The following is a 19,263-nucleotide window of genomic DNA, read 5'->3' as shown; positions in this document are numbered from 1 at the left end:
GATAATCGATTATAATCGATAATTATCTCACATAAAGAGTAAAAAACTGTAAAAAATGATTTTTCTCTCTTTGTCCGCATTAATTTGCACAGCACTGTATGTAAAGTACAGGGTGGGCCAAAAGTCAGGTGACAGCATTGTCATAAGAAAGGCTGGTGTGTTGGAGGTCCACTTTGGCTACATATGATGTTTGGGGGGAGGGGCAAACCCAAGGATACATGTGACCACCCCGGGCGCCATCTTGGAATCCGCCATCTTGAACGCAACTTAGGTTTCTTAAGTGGAACCATAGGCATGTGGCATATCATTTCCAATTGTTTTTTCGTCAGGAGTTCAATGCCGCAAACCATTTTGTCCTATCGTGAACCTTTTCCTAGTTATGGCCTGTTTTATCTTTGCAGGTATCACCGACTGAATAATGGTGCTGACGACCGAAGAACGTGTGGAGATCATCCTCATGTGTGGAAATCGGAGCTCGCGTGTGGTGGCTGCAGAGTTTAATGCATTACACCCCGATAGGGAGCCAATTTCCCACAATGGTGTGGCCAAACTCATCAGCAGATTCCGAAATATGGGATCTGTGGCCGATAAAGCACGCAGTGGTCGCCCGAAAACTTAAACAGATGAGGCAACCACTGTCGCTGTCCTCACATCCTTCTCCAAAAGCCCCCAACGTAGCACCGGACGTATCGCCCTTGAATCTGGAGTTAGCCGAACGTCCATACGGAGGATACTTGCTGTTAACAAGTGGCACCCATACAAAATTCAGATGCACCAGCATCTGACAGAGGGCGATCCTGACCGTCGGGTACAGTATCCTCCGTATGGACGTTCGGCTAACTCCAGATTCAAGGGCGATACGTCCGGTGCTACGTTGGGGGCTTTTGGAGAAGGATGTGAGGACAGCGACAGTGGTTGCCTCATCTGTTGAAGTTTTCGGGCGACCACTGCGTGCTTTATCGGCCACAGATCCCGTATTCCGGAATCTGCTGATGAGTTTGGCCACACCATTGTGGAAAATTGGCTCCCTATCGGGGTGTAATGCATTAAACTCTGCAGCCACCACACGCGAGCTCCGATTTCCACACATGAGGATGATCTCCTCACGTTCTTCGGTCGTCAGCACCATTATTCAGTCGGTGATACCTGCAAAGATAAAACAGGCCATAACTAGGAAAAGGTTCACGATAGGACAAAATGGCGGCATTGAACTCCTGACGAAAAAACAATTGGAAATGATATGCCACATGCCTATGGTTCCATTTAAGAAACCTAAGTTGCGTTCAAGATGGCGGATTCCAAGATGGCGCCCGGGGTGGTCACATGTATCCTTGGGTTTGCCCCTCCCCCCAAACATCATATGTAGCCAAAGTGGACCTCCAACACACCAGCCTTTCCTATGACAATGCTGTCACCTGACTTTTGGCCCACCCTGTATACATATGCAATATACAGGGAGAGTCAAAAGTCCCTGACCACCCCTTATAAAATGAAAGGCAGTGTAGATTGCAGAAATCGGTCATGGTAGTAATATATTAGGCCTAGGGGGAAACTGTCATAACAACGTCCGCTATCTTGGATCAAACTTCATTTCTTTAAATGGGAAAGTGAGCATTTGGGGGTATGGTTTTGGCTAGAATTTCACCAGGAATTCAGTGGTGTAGTCAGATGTATGAAAACTTTAATGATAAGGAAGTTATGGCCATGACAGGCCAAGAACTGCCACTGATGAAGGAACAGCTACGGCAGTGCTAGCCACTGCTCCCCCCCCCCCCCCGGTACCCATTTAATTGAGGTTGGGTGAGCCCCCAGAGCAGCTTTATGCAATAACAAGGCCAGAAAAATTCGGACCTTGGATTACCCACCCTGGAAATTGAACCTGGGTCTCCCGCATGGCAGTTAGGTGTCCTACCAACTAGACTACTGCAGCTCCCCAAACTAAATAGTTAACCAAAATTCCAAGCATGGTCACGTAAATTTAGAAGAAAATAGAGGATAATAAAACTTTGGTCTCTTGCAGCAAAATGTTAGATACAATGTCTCAGAGCAAGCTGTCTATGCTCACAATACTGTTGAGACCTGGATATATTCATTTACACTGAATTTTTCAGGCTGTGTCACTCCCAATTCGTTTGATTGAAATGGTGAATTTTCTGTGAAAATTGGACAAGTAACTGCAAAGTAGTATTCAGATGCAGCATCTTTTATCTTGGAACCTCCAATACACATGTAGTGGAATGAAGGAACTGTTAAGGTGGCGATGCAACATTGCATCAAGTGTCTGGACCACTAGCTTGGGACAAGTTAATAAAGACATGTTGCTGAAAACAGCAAAAATGCCCACTTCTGAAGTTACACAAGCCCATGTATATTTCGACATTTACTTTACAAAATAAGGCTATACAGACCCCAGAATGAAGCATGCATGCATTTCTTATGTCTCACAATTAGACATAAATTGATCCAAGAGAGGCCCAATGCAGTTGCCTAGTTGACAGAACCATCCAGGAACTGAATACATTTGTAAATTTATATCAGACAGGTAGAATATTGGTATTGGTGAATTCTATATCAATACTTTATTGTTAGAAGCAAAAAATTGTCATACTGGTCCATCTTTGCACCATTTTAGTTTATTTTTTCACATAGGTGTCCACTGAATGTTTCTGGTTTGATGATTTCAGTAATAATATCAAAATAAAGAAAGACTTTTAGCACAAATAATTATATAAAAAAAGATTAACTGCTGAAGTTTTTGGCCGTTATCAATATTTAAGAGATACTTTAGGTTTAGAGTATAATTCTAATACAGTGGAACCCCGATTTTACTTTTTCTCTCATTATACATTCAATCTTGATGGTCCAAAATTAGCGTTTACGTTTTCCTGCATTTTAATTTTTTCAGCTGGTCCCTTGAAAAACGTAAAATCCGAGGTTTTACTGTATATCAGCAGATATGGTACTATTTTCTGCACCTTATTTCAACATCTACTACACAGTTTTGTGCATTCAATAAAACACACATACCTTACAGATAAATTGAGAGTTTATTGCAATTACAATTTTGGTGAATGCTTATTTCATGAAAAGCACATACAGTACTGTAGTATAAAATACATGCAACAAATGTACCATTGTATATTATGACTTTTATCAATATGATAAGAATGTAAGCTGGACTAAAACTTTGCGTAAGTACAATGAATGTAACATGTGTACACAATAGTCCAATATATAGCTGTATATCGGTCCTATTGTCATCATATTCTTTTTGCTCTATAGTACAGAGAGAATGTCAACAAAGATAATAGATTTACATTCACATGCCTTTGAATTCTCCAGTGCCATTCAACATGACAATGTTAGGATTTTCTCTTTCAAAGTCAGTCAACTCCCTGTCTCCTCTCTCCTCTTTTCCCCATTCCCCCAAAGTTTTCATCACATCTGGCTGATTTCTTCGCTCAGCTTCTTCTTTCTGGAAATAAAATAGCATAATTCCATTAGAGCTAGTTAATACTTTTTATTTTGCTGCACATTTATTGATGCAAATATTTCAGCCCCTGAAATTAGGCAAAGACATTGTTGGAAGGAAGGAACCAAATAGTGAAATCCAAACATACCTGAAAATATACAAAATTTATTAAAGCTTGTGACAATAGTGCTTCAACCAGAGATTGAGCCAGGGTTCTTGGCATTCTAACCAAACTGTTGGGAGATGTGGTGGGTTCATCCAAATTATACGGCGTACAGTTTTAGAAGTGATATCGGGTGGGGCCATGCAGAGCCTGTCCGTGGTGACCAGTCAATGGCAGGAGTGCAACGTTGTACAGTTACGAAACTGCGGAGCGCAAGTTAAAGCCGTATTGTGTATTTGTCTTCCATGCAAGAAGTTTTCATACAACTAGCCACTTTAAGATTCATCATAAGATGGGGCAAGACATTTTGAACCTGACTGTCCAAGTCCCATAACATTCCATCGCCTACTGCCGGAGTTAAAGTTTCTTGGAAGAAACACTGGGAAACAACACGTCTCAACACACACAAACAATTCTTAATTACCCTTTCATTCTCTTTCCATCTGTTTCTTTGTTGGCACAGCTGAGTTGTCTTGGGAAAACAATTGGTGTTACATGTTTCTCAATATACAAAATGACCCTTCATTGTTGTGAGCATTCTGGAACATTGCGAGTCCGAGTGAGTTTGAATTCTTATATGCTGCAGTGATATGATATTATAATCCTGTGTAGAAATATTCACTATATTATGTCTCTGTACTCATATAAACTTTGAGGTTATCATGTTCCTCCGAAGCCCTTTTATTAAGAAACATAAAAGTGACTGAAGTAAAATTATGTGTGAAATATATACTTTTAGGGTGATTCATTTTCCAGTGAAGGCACAGCCAAGGTCCCAATGTTATAAAAATTTCCCAGATTTTAATTTTTCCCATTTTTTTTTTTTTTTTTACTATAGTTCCCTAAAAATTGTAAAATTGAACTTCTACTTTAAATATTTCATCAATACCTAATTGCAATTAAGCATTTCTATAATCTTAAAGTGTCTAGATTTCTTGTAAAACGTGAAATTATTCCCTTCTCTGTATTGTGTCATGGTGTTGATTAATCTTACTATGATCACATATCAATATTTGGGGGCCTCCCCAATGGCATAGTGGTAATGCAGTTGCCTTGTAATCAAGGGGTCCTGGGCTTGATACCCAGTAGAAGTACATAGTTGTTCAAATCCCACTAAACTGTATGTCCAGTTCCGATTAGCCTTTCGGTGCATAAAGTGGACTTAAATACAAACTCACCAACAACATGAAACTTTGCAAGGTTTAATAATAATACGCAAGGTTTAATTTAATACATGTTAAATTTTCAAGTACTGGTACAATAAGGAAACTGATAAGAGAATTAGCACTCTCATCTACCTCAGAATCATCAATCACTGCTCCTTCACTTTCTAAACTTTTGCCTTTAGTATTTCTACCCACACCAACAGCTGCAACATGACCTCAAAGTTACAATTATCTTCTTGTACACGCTAGGATACGAGGGTCACTATTTATATTTTGAGCCTAACAATGAAAAAACAGGAATTTGGCACTGAAAACTGCTTTATTGTTTTTCGAAGTATTCTCCTTTATGGTCAATACACTTTTGCATTCGTTCGAACCATTTGTCAAAGCAGTTTTTCCAATCTTCTTGAGACACCTCCATAATATGGTTTTTGAACGCATCAACGGCATCTTCCGCTGACGAAAATCGTTGTCCACGCAATTTATTCTTGACATTCGGGAACAAGAAGAAGTCATTGTGTGCCAAATCAGGACTGTACGGCAGATGACTCATCAATTCGATTTTTTGACTGTTCATAAAGTCGGTTGTTAGACGAGATGTGTGCCAGCTGGCATTGTCTTGATGAAGAATGATCCGACGGTGTTTGTTTGTTTTCCGTATTTGACCGAAGACCTCTGGCAAACAAATTGTTGTGTACCATTCAGAGTTGACCGTTCTACGTTCCTCTAAAGGCACAGTTGCCACATGACCAGTTTTCCCAAAAAAAACAGGCGACCATTTGTTTCGATGTGCTACGAGCGCGAACAACTTTTGTTGGATTGGGTTCATCTTGAAACACCCATACAGTCGACTGCTGTTTACGTTCCGGCTCATATGCATATATCCATTGCATATATCCATGATTCCTCACCTGTTACAATCTTATATACGTCTTTTGAAGCACCACAATTGTATTTATTGAGCATTTGTGTGCACGAATTGACGCGAGCGTCTTTTTGAGTTTTTGTCAAATTGTGTGGGATCCAACGAGAACATACCTTTCTCACAGCTAAATGATCATGTCATATTTTATATATGCTGGTGGAACTAATGCCTATGGTTGCCTCAATCTCACAGTATGTCACATGACGATCTTGCAGTATTAGGTTTTGCACAGCATCAATGTTTTCTTGAACAACAACTGATTTTGGACGACCTTCGCGAATCTCGTCGGTGAGCGAATGGCGGCCATGATTAAATTCGTTATACCAGCGTTTCACAGTGGCAAAGGATGGGGCTTCATCGCCAAATGTGGAAGTAAGTTGATCGATGCACTCTTGTCTTAATAATCCACGTCGAAAATCGTAAATAATCATCGCACGAAAATGTTCACGAGTTAATTCCATTTTATTGTTGTCGCGCAATCTCCAAGGCAACATAAACAACACGAATCAAGCTATTGACAAAACATTTGAAGTACGTTATGGTCAATAATGCCAGGCGATTCCGTGCAAACGTCAAATCGCGCCTAACTTCAATCAGTGTTGCCAAGGCTCAAAATATAAACAGTGGCCCTCGTAGATTGTATATACCATAATCCTTGGACTCAACATAGTACAAAGTTCCTAACTCATGCAACCCCTCTGATCCACCATATATTTCTGACATCCCCTAATTTTGCTACACCTATGAATTAATTGAACTGACCTGTCCCACATGTGAAATGAGACTAATGTTAAGGGTACTTCATGAAGCATGCATTGGCTCACCTGTGTGTCGATATGAGCAAATTTGTCAAACATATTTGCATATATCTTCTTCTCCTTTAACTTCTGTTCTTTGATTTTGTTGTTACATAAAACAACATGATTTGCAGCAGCTTTATTGTTCGGTTCCAATTCAAGCAATTGCTGAAAGTCTCCTTTTGCTATCTCAGGTTCTCCCAATTCCAAATAGGCCTGAAACAAGAAAGAAAAAATGAAAAATTCTAAGCAAGGAGGAAGTAAAATTCTTGCTGTACTAATATTACATCAATTTTAATCTTTAGTGGAAAACTGGTTTCAGAAGCAATTAACTCCTCTTGAAAACTAGAGATTATAATTCAGTTCTATCTTCATGAAGGTATGGCATACTGGAATGACAAAACACCATATTTATTGTTACTATTTTAAACAAAATGCATTTTGAAAATACTGATTTTTCCCTCCAAAAATTATGTAACTTATGAATAGATATTACTTCAACAATCACTTTTTGCTGATATGTTTTACTTTTAAATGCAATAATGAAAACAAAAGTTATTCGTTGAGAACATATTAGGGGTCTAGTGGAGACATCTAATTTTCAAAATTACCTGAAAATTTGAATTTTCTAAAATTTTTCATTTTTTTTTCTTTCCAAAATTGGGGAACAAGGATTACATATCTTCAACAGTAGTATTTTGTCAGGCTTTCCTGCAAATATCGTCCATTCAAGGTCCATAGGACCAACAATAGAATCAATTTTCTGATTCTTGACAAGATGGCAACACTGCTTTTCTTATATAATTATTTCATTACCCAAGAAGTACCTCCCTATTTCCAACACAACTTTGCATGGTTGCTATATACTACAATTTCCTTCTTCCTTGTCTTTTATCTCTTGTTATTGGGAGGTAAAAAGTACAAATTTCACCTCTGCTAAGTACCCTGTCATTCCAGAAAGAAAAAAAGATTTCATCTCGCTATGACAATCAGTTCTCTTGCTATGATATATTTTGTACATTCCAGCAAGTTTGAAAACTGTGCACCTGAAAAGTTCCCATCCATTAGGTTAATGGATCTATGACTCTCTCTCTCTCTCACTCACGCACACACTCACACAGACACAATCATTACCTGTCCTCGGCGGAATAAACCTTTCTCACTTTTTGGATCCAATTCCAATGCTTTCTCACATTGATCTTTAGCTTCAATGTATTCCTTCAGTTTCAGGTGGCACATTGCAGCATTCAAGTAACCAGCCAAAAGCAAAGACTTTCTTTCCTTATCTTGGTCATCATCAAAACCTATAAATATTGGAATAAATTCAGATTTTTTCAAAAAATAAATACAGCATGTTCTAAAAGTCACATGATTCCAATAGGAAGTGCTAAAATGGTAACTCACACTGTACACATTGATATAAAAGATGAATCAGAGTTGTGGTCATTTATAATTTTTCAACTGTGCATTGAAAGCTGGACAAACGTTCTTGTAATATGCATACATACATTCCCACCAGAGATTTCAAAATGCCACATACAGTGGAAGATCGATTTTACATTCATGGACTTTACATTTTCCTTTATTTTACATTCAATCTTTAAGATCTCAACACAGCAAAATGTTACAAAATTTTCATCGAGTTTACATTTTCCTGCATTTTAAGCTTTTTCAGATTGTTCCCCTGAAAAACGTAAAATCAAGGGTCCACTTTATTCCACCCTGTGGAAACTTTTTCTTAACATGCTACATTTTCCTCTACAGGTAACAAAATATAAAACAAAACCTGCAAAGGAGGTAAAAGTATATTAAAATAGTTCATTTTTAAAGTAGTTAGAACATGCTTCGAAAAAATTGTCTTCAAATTAATTTAGTAAAGTAACAAAAAAATATACAGTCGTTTCTTACCCGATTCAAATTCCAAGAATTTTATAACTTTCTTGTATTGTTTAATGGCCAAGTGGTATTTCCCAGCTTTGAAGAAACCTGTCCCTTTTTCTTTAATAAATTTTGCTTCTTCCAACTTTTCGTCAGAATCAAGTTCCCAGTTTTCTTTTGCCTATTTGAAATCAAGAGGAAAAAATGTTCAATAAATAAAAAACTTTTCAATAAACAAATAAATTGACAGGATACAAAAATTATCTGCAAATGCCAATTATGGAGAATTCACACTGAAGAAATGCATGACAAGCAACATGCAACACGAGACACGTGTCGCTTGGAAGCCAACACTCTGTAATCAATGCAACCTTTCGAACCAAAGAGACACGCAAGATGCACGTGTCACGTGTCGCTTATGTGCCTCTCGGACTGTGACGTTTTCTCAATACCGTGCATCGTGTTGCTTCAGTTTGTTGTTCGCGCATGCACAGCGAATGCTTCATTCCAAGCTGTATTTAGACTCTAGAAGAGAGCCTAACCGGCATCATGTTTGAACCTCTAATTTGTTGATATAATAAAGTATCGATATGTGCAATGTTTTAAGATTTAAACACAACGTTCTTTTCGCTTTATCCAGTTTTTTGATGCAGTTATCTATCAGCTGTAATTTGCCTTCAACATCGTGTAAAGAGGCTGTGTTTTGGCCATTTACCTAACTGCTTTTATTTGAAAAAAGTCAGCTCATGGAGGCACTTTAGTCAAAAATATATTAGTCAACATGGTAAAGTACTCTAGTGCATTGTTTTTCAACCGCCGGGCCACGATCCGATATCGTGCCCTTGTATCTACTATACTGAGCACCGAAATGTTCTGCTGAAACTGGTTGACAACTATCAATGTCAATATCATATTTGAGTTGTGAGTTTTTGTTTTTTAAGTCCATTTTATGTACAAATAGACTAATCAGAACTGGATCTTCCTGGTGCCTCCCCAGTTATCGAACCCAGGATCACTTAATTACAAGGAGACGACTTTACCACTTTGTCTTCCATATGTTTATATTTGTCAACAATCCTACACACGTAATCAAACTATTATTACTCTTATGATTATGCTAGAATTTATTTATCAATATTTAATTTCATAGGTACATGTTCATTAATGCATAAAATCTTCAATACTGTAAAGATTTACGAGGAAAATTCTTCGGCTAAGGGCAATGACTAAAAAATATACCGTGACATGGTTTCACGAAGGTTGAGAACCATTTCTCTAGTGCTTAGGTATTAGCTTTATTCAGGCTGAAAAGTCTAGCGTATACAGTTTGAGGTCAGTGCATATTATCTCAGTTTTCTCATGCAGAACATGCCTCTCCCAAGTTTCAATAACTTGCACAAATTTTACAATGCAATTTACATGTAACAATGTCTCGTTACGTTATTTTTGGGTGACTAATAAACTGATTAATGCAATTATATCGGTACCATCATGCAAACTGAGCAAAGAAACCAGTGTCGCTTGCCACGTGTCTCTTCGGTGTGAAACACTCATGTTGCGTGTCGCATGTTTCTTCGGTGTGAATTCTCCCAAAGACCACATTGGTGTTGCGTGAATTATTTATGTGTTTCTATGGTTCCCTGTAATTTGGTACATTCAAGACTACAAAATTATCTACAGAAAAGGGATAGAGGATTTTGACTGGACATTTGGAAATCTGAAATTATTTCTGAAAAAAATTACATTTTCATGGAATTTCATAATCTGGAGACTGAAAGAACCAGGACTGCATCAAACTAAAAAATTCTGTAATCATTTATGTTATACATCAGTAGTACATCCTGAAAATTTGACCTGGTTTACCGCAACAATTCTTATTTATTGTATATACTTATTACATACCCTCATCTAGGTTAATTCGATATAAGTAAAACAAACACTGGAGTCAGACAAATTGAAGTATTCTTGTAATTTCTATATTTTTCATAAAAATTTCCCTTTTCACCTAAAATTTGAACTAGATATCCTGACACTAAGGAAATTTTCCGTTTATGAAGCAACACTGCCTATGCCAGGCTGAAAGAACAAGCTGTTTTCTTCTTCAACACTGTTTCAAGCAGTGAACTGACCAGAAATGGCCACGTGTTCTTAAATAGTCATTTGCTTAGTTTTCTTCAGCTTACAACCCGGGGAGGAAACCAGGTTGTCACAAGGGTGCATTGGACAATGATCAATTACATTACATGAGAATGCTTTGCACCTTTTTGAGCTGGTGTATGTCTGTAGTCATGAAATCAATTACTCTACATAAAAAATGATATCACTTCTACAAATAAGTATCGTAAACTTTTAAATATCATCCAGAACTTATTGAGCTATGTGAAGAAATTTTGCCAGTGTAATCACTGGTCCTTGTGTGCATGATGGTGGAAAAATGTTCGTAGTATGTAGTTTATTTTTTTGACAGGTGGCGGTAGATGTCAGTAACCTGTAAGATGGAGAATAGTGAGGTGCGCAGAGTGATCAAGTTCCTGCATATGAAGAGTTACAGTGTCTGGAAAATGCATGATGAAATGAAGGCTGTCTATGGTTATGATTGTTCGTCTTATGACAATGTTGTGAAGTGGAGAGGAATTTTCAAAGTGGCCACACGTTCCTCACAGACGAGCCAAGAAGTTGACGATAATCTAAAGTGTCAGAACGTTTGGTTCTGCAGTCTTGTTTGCTTACCATGCACCCATCTCAAGCTGCTGCTGTGAAAGCAAGGCTATGAAATCTTGCTGCATCCACCCTATTCTCGCAATCTCATCCCAAGCTACTTCCTTGAAATTACAAATCCACTGCAGGTCGGCGATTTGACAACACAAATGATGTCATGCAAGAGGTGGAAAACTGGTTTTTAACGTAATCTGAGGACTTCTATAATGACGAGCTGGTGAAGGCCAAGGATTGCTGGGAGAAATGTGTGCATCTGCATGGTGACTATGTAGAGAGAAGTATTAAAGACCACAACTTAAAATGAAGTTTCAGTTTCATTTAGTTCACGGTGACAATTAAAACTTTACGATACCCCCTCGAATACTGTATTCGAAAAGTTACGTTTAAAAAACTTCAGATTTAATATTAAGTGAAGTTCAAGGAAGGTTACAAAACTAAACAATACTGAATGTATTCCCCGACACATATACGTAAATTACTGCACATACCTTTTCAAAATTTTTCAGTTCCACTTCATATTCAATAACAGCATTCGCTGGTATATTCCACTCTGGAACACCTTTCTCATTAAATGCATACTTTGGTTGCAAAACAATCCGAGATTTCTCTCCTTTCTTAAATTTCTCTATTGCTCTTTCCAAACCTTCTACAATCCCATTCTCACAGCCCTCACCTAAGGTAAAGGTCACATCCCTCTCTTCAAAGATCTGGCCTTCATATTTTCCAACTAGATGCACTGAAACAGGGAAACAAAAATATCTGGAAAATCATACACGTTAACTTTGACAAATGTGTAATTCTGTTCCAGTATATTCTGCAGAAACTAGAGCAATGGGGTTAGGTGAAATTTCACTTGGAAAGTTCTATTACGCAGGCAACTTGGAAAGTTCTATTACGCAGGCAGGGCCACTACAAAGGAACTCCAAAATTTAATTAACGTACTGAATGCATGGCACAAGGCTAAGAATAATAAAATAAATAACATTCAACAGAAAAAGAGTAACTCGCCAAGTTGTGATGCTACAGTTACCCCAACATTTTGTTTGTCAAACTTCATTTTTAGTCCACTTTATGCTCAGATAGGTTAAAGTAGAATTGAGACCAATTTGCCTCCACTGGGCACTGAGAATAGGATCTCTTGATTGCAAGGCAATGGCATTACCACTATGCCTTCGGGAGGCCAAGTGCTCCAAATGTATGTGTCTGTCGAGTGACATGGGGAACAGACATTTATAACTTAACAAATTGGTGAGTTGCTCTTTTGAATTGATTGACTGATTTGGTTTATTTTACTTTACATTTCTGCCACTTTGCCTAATTGTGAAGATGATGATGAGTAATGCTAGATGAAATTGATGAAAGGAAACTCACAAAGAACACCGATGCCCAGGTTGGGATTCAAATCCAGGACTCCAGTCATCACAGCATGCTGTGTTAACCATTCTTTTCTAGCAGCCATCGATATTTGAAAAGCGATACTGCACACCAAAAAATTTAAGCATAGTTTCCCTTTTCTTAATACAAAGTACTGTAATAAACTTTGCCACTCCTAATATTGCACAAATTCAATTGTTTTAAGTGACAACTAATACATTCTGAATTTACGTTACACATATAATCATCATGTAATTACACTTTCTGCATATTTTGCTTGATTAGTGATATGTTTGTTTCATTAATCAATATAAGTGCCCACAACTGCAAGAATTTTATTCTCAGGGGAAAAATGCAAATTTAAAATTACTGAAATTCACTTTTCAGATATTTTTGAAAATCAAACTCCATTTTATTTATACCAAGTTCTTATTTATAGTAAGAAATTCTGTTAAGACTAACCTATTCAAAATACTTGCTTTGAGCTGGTATTTGTTATGAAATTCAAACTTTTATTCTTCAATATTTGCATCAGTGCACATTCTGGCATTGCTATCTTCTCCAACCCTACAATGTACTTATATTTGCTCCTACCTTCATCAGTAAAAACATACCTTCAACAAGAGCACCTTCATTGGGAGTGCTATAACCTTCACCAGCTACAATCTGTTTACGGAGGATTCCTCCATCTTTCTTTACTGTTAAATCCTCACCTCGCCAACTTATGCATTCTATCTGAAATTCAGTAATTCAATATTGAATTGTTATTTAACGTTTTAAATAGAAAACCAAAATATTAATTTTTCAAGAAGGGAACAATCAAAACAATATGAACAAAAATATGACTTGATTATACATCCCGATTACTCCAAATGCACACAGGTTTTTGTATAAATATATAAAGTTACTGTGCACTGACATCTGCTTTCATTTTTTGTTCAGGTAATTTAATGTTATTAAAATGCACATGAAAATGACAAAGTTGTAAAACAATGAGATAATTGCATTTCTGCAGATTGCCTGACACAATAAATAAGATAGTTCACTCAAACCAAAAAACTCTATAGTATGCATTGTACCTGAATAGTGTAACCAACAAACTATACTACATTATGAACATATTTTACATCCACTTACATACAGGTTAATGTAAAAATCTAAGTCTTTATTTTTAAATTTGTGTGAATATGATTGCAACCCAAAAAAAGTCCAAAATAATACCTAAGGCTACTGTAACTTTTTATATCTTTTGGTTTATTGAAAAATCTATATCCTAAACGTTTGTGACCAAGTGCATAACTTGCCCTACTAGCACTCATTTTGAATAGAAATTAATATGGTTAAGACTAAGTCAAGATTGATACCTATGTTTTGGTACTACAAAATACCTTTTTCCTAGAGACTGAATGTGTTAGAAATTAGTCAAGTCAGTTATGGATATGCTTTCGATCTTTTGGGACCTAATGTCACACTCATCTTCAGGGATTGAACGTGAATCTTTGGAGCATATCCAGAACTGACCTGGTTGATATTCGGAGAAAGCTTCAAGAGTTATTAAATGACTCTCTTCTATATGTTAATTGTCTCATGAGTGAATCAAAGAAACATTCTCTTTGATGACGTTTTAAAATTGACAATAGTAATCTGTTGCAGATTAATTGGTACTCTTATCACCTTTTGGTAAAATTACTGATTTGATATGTAGATAAATAGGCTGTTACCTAGTGCAAGAATCTGCAATTTTGTTATTTTTATGAATATAAAGGTACAATTCATATATACCCTGTCCCACACCATGACCGTGTGGTTTAAGGTGTCAGGCTTTAGGTTTGGGCTACAGGATGTGCACTGGTTTGAATCTCTTGGGTGGAAGCGTAACAACTTTTCTCCTGAGATTTCGACCAGTGTATGGGACTGGCAGCCAGCCACCCAACATCATGAGGAAATTCGAGAGCTGCGAATGAGTAGCATAAACTGGTTATGAAAACCTACAATAACAACTGAGGGTTCGTCATGCTGACCATGTCATTCCGTAACTACAGTTGGAATTGCCCACTTCTGCTGAGGTATGTAAGAGTGAGGCCGGCTGTCGGTGGGTAGGACATGCCCTCAAGGGCTGTTGCACCATAAGTTATCATATCATATACACCCTAGTTTTGCAGCTTCGTTTTCAAAGCAAAACTTGATGCAATCAACTGGTCACATACATTAATTAAAAATATGATAATGGTAAATTTTATATTGGTGCTTTATGGGTATCGACAATAATGTAATAATGTCAATTTCTAATATATATTCAAACATTCTTAACAAATGAAAATGATTTGAAGTTGCTAAAAAGTTCAAATAACAATATTGGCTCAACCTTAAATAAGAATAATCTAGAATATTCAATTTTTTAAAAACAATCACATTAAGTGTACAATTCTTTCATAAACAATGTTAAATTATCTTGTTTCTATTGCATGAAAAATAATACAGTGGAATGTAAACCAACAGATAAAACAAATGCATAGAGGGCAAAACTTACACACCTCAAAAATAAGTGTTGCATCTGGAGGAATCTTGGGTGAATTTCCCGCTTTACCATAAGCATATTGTGGTTTACAGGTAAAAATAGCCACTTCTCCCTTTTTCATTGTTGCTACACCTATGTCCCATGCTTTTATGACACTGCCTGAAATAAAACCAGCATCACATAAATTAGTGGAATAAATCTTTGTAAATAAGTTTCCATATAAAGACCAGAATGTTATTCAATGTTTAGGAAATAACTTCACAATTATATTCAAGTAATATATAAATAATTGTAAAAAAACATTTTGTACTTCGACCTAAAGATGTTCCTTTATAAGGAGTATTTAATGTGGCAAGCAATTTTTTTTATGGTGCACAATCTACACAATCAGTGTGTCAAAATGTTATCAATAAGTTCCAATTCAGGGATCCCGTAAACTAAAAAAAACAAAGTTACGAGCAGGTTAAAAGAAATCCCTCCTCTGAATCATTAAAAAGACTAAAACATACTTACTAAACTCCTTATTTTTTGAGATGTGACAAACTAATTATGAATGTGCCCCAACTAAGTTTCATCTATGGGTTACCAAAAATGCACAACAGGAATGTAGGAATTTTCTCTATTAGAACTTAGTGTTGAGTGTGGCAACAGAGGCAATTGTGAAGAATTTGCATTAAAATACTTGTACGAGGGTCACTATTTATATTTTGAGCCTAACAATGAAAAAACAGGAATTTGGCATTGAAAACTGCTTTATTGTTTTTCGAAGTATTCTCCTTTATGGTCAATACACTTTTGCATTCGTTCGAACCATTTGTCAAAGCAGTTTTTCCAATCTTCTTGAGAGACCTCCATAATATGGTTTTTGAACGCATCAACAGAGTCTTCCGCCGACGAAAATCGTTGTCCACGCAATTTATTCTTGACATTCGGGAACAAGAAGTCGTCATTGGGTGCCAAATCAGGACAATAATTACATATGGAGCAGAGACTTGGACAATGACATAGAGAGACAAAGAAAAGATGCAGGCAGTGGAGATTAAATTTCTAAGGAGTCTTTTGAGGAAGACTAGAAGGGATAGAATAAGAAATGAGTAGCTGTAGCTGTAGCGAAGCTACTTTTAAAATGTAGCGTTCCGATCACTGGTTATGGTCAATAATGCCAGACGATTCTGTGCAAACGTCAAATTGCGCCTAACTTCAATCAGTGTTGCCAAGGCTCAAAATATAAATAGTGACCCTCGTAATTGTAATTTGATATTGGTTTTCCACTTTTGTAAGCTAATTACGAAGGTAAGGAGAAATGTTTAAATTTAGGCAGGAACAATCACAAAGGACCATCAATGAGTTACCCAGGATCTTGAGTCATTGACTTCACAGCTGGATAGGATAACTACTCTGCATAGAAGTCACTATCTTTCCTCGAAGTGCAAAGATGAATTCTATTGGTGAGCCCAACTTAAGAGTTCAGTATGGGGCTTATGGCGACAGTGTTGCCACATGGTGCGCAGCAGAAGACTGTTCCTTTGCACGTTGAACATCTGCTGTAGTACATGCCAACACAAAAGTTAGCGGTGCACACAGGCCTGTACCTAGGGCTCCCATGCCCCCCCTCCCCCTTAAGATTACAAGAATCATTGATAAATAATTGCCACCACTGTAAGCAATAAAAGTAAAACAAGAATGCAAGATAAATATAAGAATGGAATATTAATAGAAAGCAGAACTTAAACATAATAAAAGCCTTTCAACTACATTTTGCAACCTGGCATTTTAACCAGTTGAAATATTTGAAATATATAAAAGTAACAAATTAATTCCTGTATGCATAATGTTTAGTAATTTACTTCTGTATGTAACATAATAAATATGTATATTATAATAATTATGTGTGTGCATAAGTTAAGATCCCCCACCCCCAGTCTTCAAAGATTTCGCACTCTGCAAAAAACCTAAGTAAAATAAACCAAATATATATTTTTTTAAATTACCCAACTCCTTCCCCCCTCAAAAAAATCCTGACTATGGGCCTGGGTCCACGGTTACTGTATAATACAAGAGCACAAATTTGACAAACATCAGTAAAACAAAGAAACCTATCTTTTTTTTAAAAAAAAAGGAGAATAGGGAATAGCAAAATAATTATAATGATTTATGTACTTACAATGCTACTAAATTCTTATTCCAAAGGCGCAAAGCCGTCTACTGGCTCACCAGTGCCTGAGGATTCGTCACTGGCGGTCATCTCTTCATCCGAAGAATCATTGTTTAGCTGTATAATTATGGGTTCGATGTCATCTTGAAGTTCATCTGCATCCCACATTTCACTTTCAATTTTTCTTACATGCTCCACACACTTTTTCCACACTTCACTTGTCACTTCATCGAAACCTTCACAAATCAGTCGCTCCATGTATTTTATTTTAAATGTGCTATTTCTAGAACTCATGCAGTGTTTGACCTGGGTCTCGATAAGTTCTATGGGGTTTAACTTGCAGTGAGTGGGGGGGGGGGGGGGGTAACCGCATAATTGTGTGGCCAAGATCTTTTGCCATTTTCTCTATTTTGTACATATCGTGCTTGCACCGGTGAATATTTATGATGTCCATTTTAAAGCATCTCATCTTCATATCTCATGTCGTGCTTCTGCAGCCATTTTCGCATGTCATCCTTCCTCCATGACTTGGTGGGCAGCTGTTCTTTCTTACGGCTGTGGTATGATGCATTGTCCAAAACAATGACGGACCGTGGAGGGAGATTTGGAAATATTTGGTACTGAATATACTTTTCGTAGGTCTCGCCATCCATTTCATTGTGTTCGTCGCCGGTGTTTTTCCGACACAAAAACGAGTTTCGCATTTGGAACAAAACCAGTGTTCATTACCAGCATGCAACAAAGCAAATCTCGTCCCCCGACCTGTAGCTTTTCAAACCACTGAAAAGGCTGCAAAGAAAGGATTGTTGTGTATTGTTTTGTCCCTCCACTCTTTTTGCACAGTGGCACCAGCATTAATCCACGACTCGTCCGTGTATACAATGTACTTGTTTTCGGCCCTAAATTTTCTAATTTGAAGGAGACATTTGTGATGCATAGACACAACATCTTTCCTTTCAATGAGCATCCTTTGCTTCCCCTTTTTTCACACACAAAATCAAGTTCTTTCAGTGAAACGATGAAATGTTGTGCTCTTAAAATTTAGCAACGAAGGGTCAGCATTTGCTGATCGCAGCACCATATGAATGGTTGGAGGACAATTTTTGAAAAAGAACTCGTGGACTTTCGCTACATAGCACTTTGAACAAAGTCGTCGTACTTTACATACCTGCTGTTTTTTGGCATTTTTCTCCTTTGTCTCCTTTAGTTTGGTGTTGTAAGAACGCCTTGAACTGCTTCGCTGCGAATTTTGTAAACAGTTTTACATGAAATTCCAGTCGCTTCAGCAGTTTCACTCGCAATCGCTTCAGCGGTTTCACTCACAATCAAACGAACACTTTTGCCAGGATTTTTCTGCTTTAAATAATCAAAAATATTTATTACAATTTGTCTCTCTTTGCTTTTAAGACAGTGGCCACCTTTTCACCTAACACTTCCACTTGCCATTTTGCTGTTTGTTTGTTTGATTTGGTGTTTTAAGTCCACTTTATGAACAGTAAGGCTAATCGGGACTGGACCTACAGTTTAAAGTGGGATCCGAACCACTATGTGCCTCCACCGAGTATCAAACCCGGGACCCCTTGATTACAATGTGTCATCGGGGAGGCCCATTTTGCTGTTTCAATTTGAATTTAAAATTTTGGGTACGTCACCACTTGGGCTATTTTGCACCCGTCACTTTATACGGAGTCCAGCCCCTTACCTGAACTAAAATGTAACTAACAACATAACTGTAACGGTGGAAGACTAAAATATTCTGACTTAGGTTAACAGAACTAAAATAAACATTACTGAAATGTCCTGTTGTAACTATAATATTAAAATATTCTGACTTTGGTTAAAAGCTGAGGCTGTAAAGAGGCACTCAGCACACATAAGGACAACAAGACACAGAATTATACTGGCCATAGGGTCAGTCGCCAGAGCCTCGTTCGTATGCAAAATGTAGTCCAGGGTGTACTACGTGGAAGTGAGGTTACACCCCCATTTTGCTGTTGTACAATAATAATAGAGCTAATAATGAACTTCACGAAGGACTACTCAAAACGAGAAAGTGCACACACAATAAACCACTTGACCCTACGGGACGGAAGGATG

At 37.3% G+C, this 19,263-nt stretch overlaps 1 protein-coding gene across 2 annotated transcripts in view; it reads right to left on the bottom strand.

Annotated features, from left to right (window-relative positions):
- Nucleotides 1–3,034: 3,034 nt before the first annotated feature.
- The window catches only part of LOC146005437 (peptidyl-prolyl cis-trans isomerase FKBP4-like), a 30,053-nt gene continuing 13,824 nt past the window's right edge, over nt 3,035–19,263 (bottom strand). For both annotated transcript variants that reach the window (XM_083144685.1, XM_083144682.1), the window contains exons 3-9: nt 15,028–15,170; nt 13,108–13,228; nt 11,608–11,855; nt 8,432–8,582; nt 7,658–7,827; nt 6,551–6,739; nt 3,035–3,475 (exon numbers count right to left, since the gene is read on the bottom strand). In XM_083144685.1, coding sequence (XP_083000811.1) covers nt 3,320–3,475; nt 6,551–6,739; nt 7,658–7,827; nt 8,432–8,582; nt 11,608–11,855; nt 13,108–13,228; nt 15,028–15,170 — 1,178 coding nt within the window. In that variant the 3' untranslated portion in view covers nt 3,035–3,319. The remainder of the gene's footprint in view (nt 3,476–6,550; nt 6,740–7,657; nt 7,828–8,431; nt 8,583–11,607; nt 11,856–13,107; nt 13,229–15,027; nt 15,171–19,263) is intronic.

This window comes from Lepisma saccharinum, chromosome 1 (assembly GCF_977018435.1).
Source record: "Lepisma saccharinum chromosome 1, izLepSacc3.1, whole genome shotgun sequence".
Lineage (NCBI taxonomy): Eukaryota > Metazoa > Arthropoda > Insecta > Zygentoma > Lepismatidae > Lepisma > Lepisma saccharinum.
Note: the sequence above shows the minus strand (reverse complement) of the source record. Positions and strands in the feature narration are given on the sequence as shown.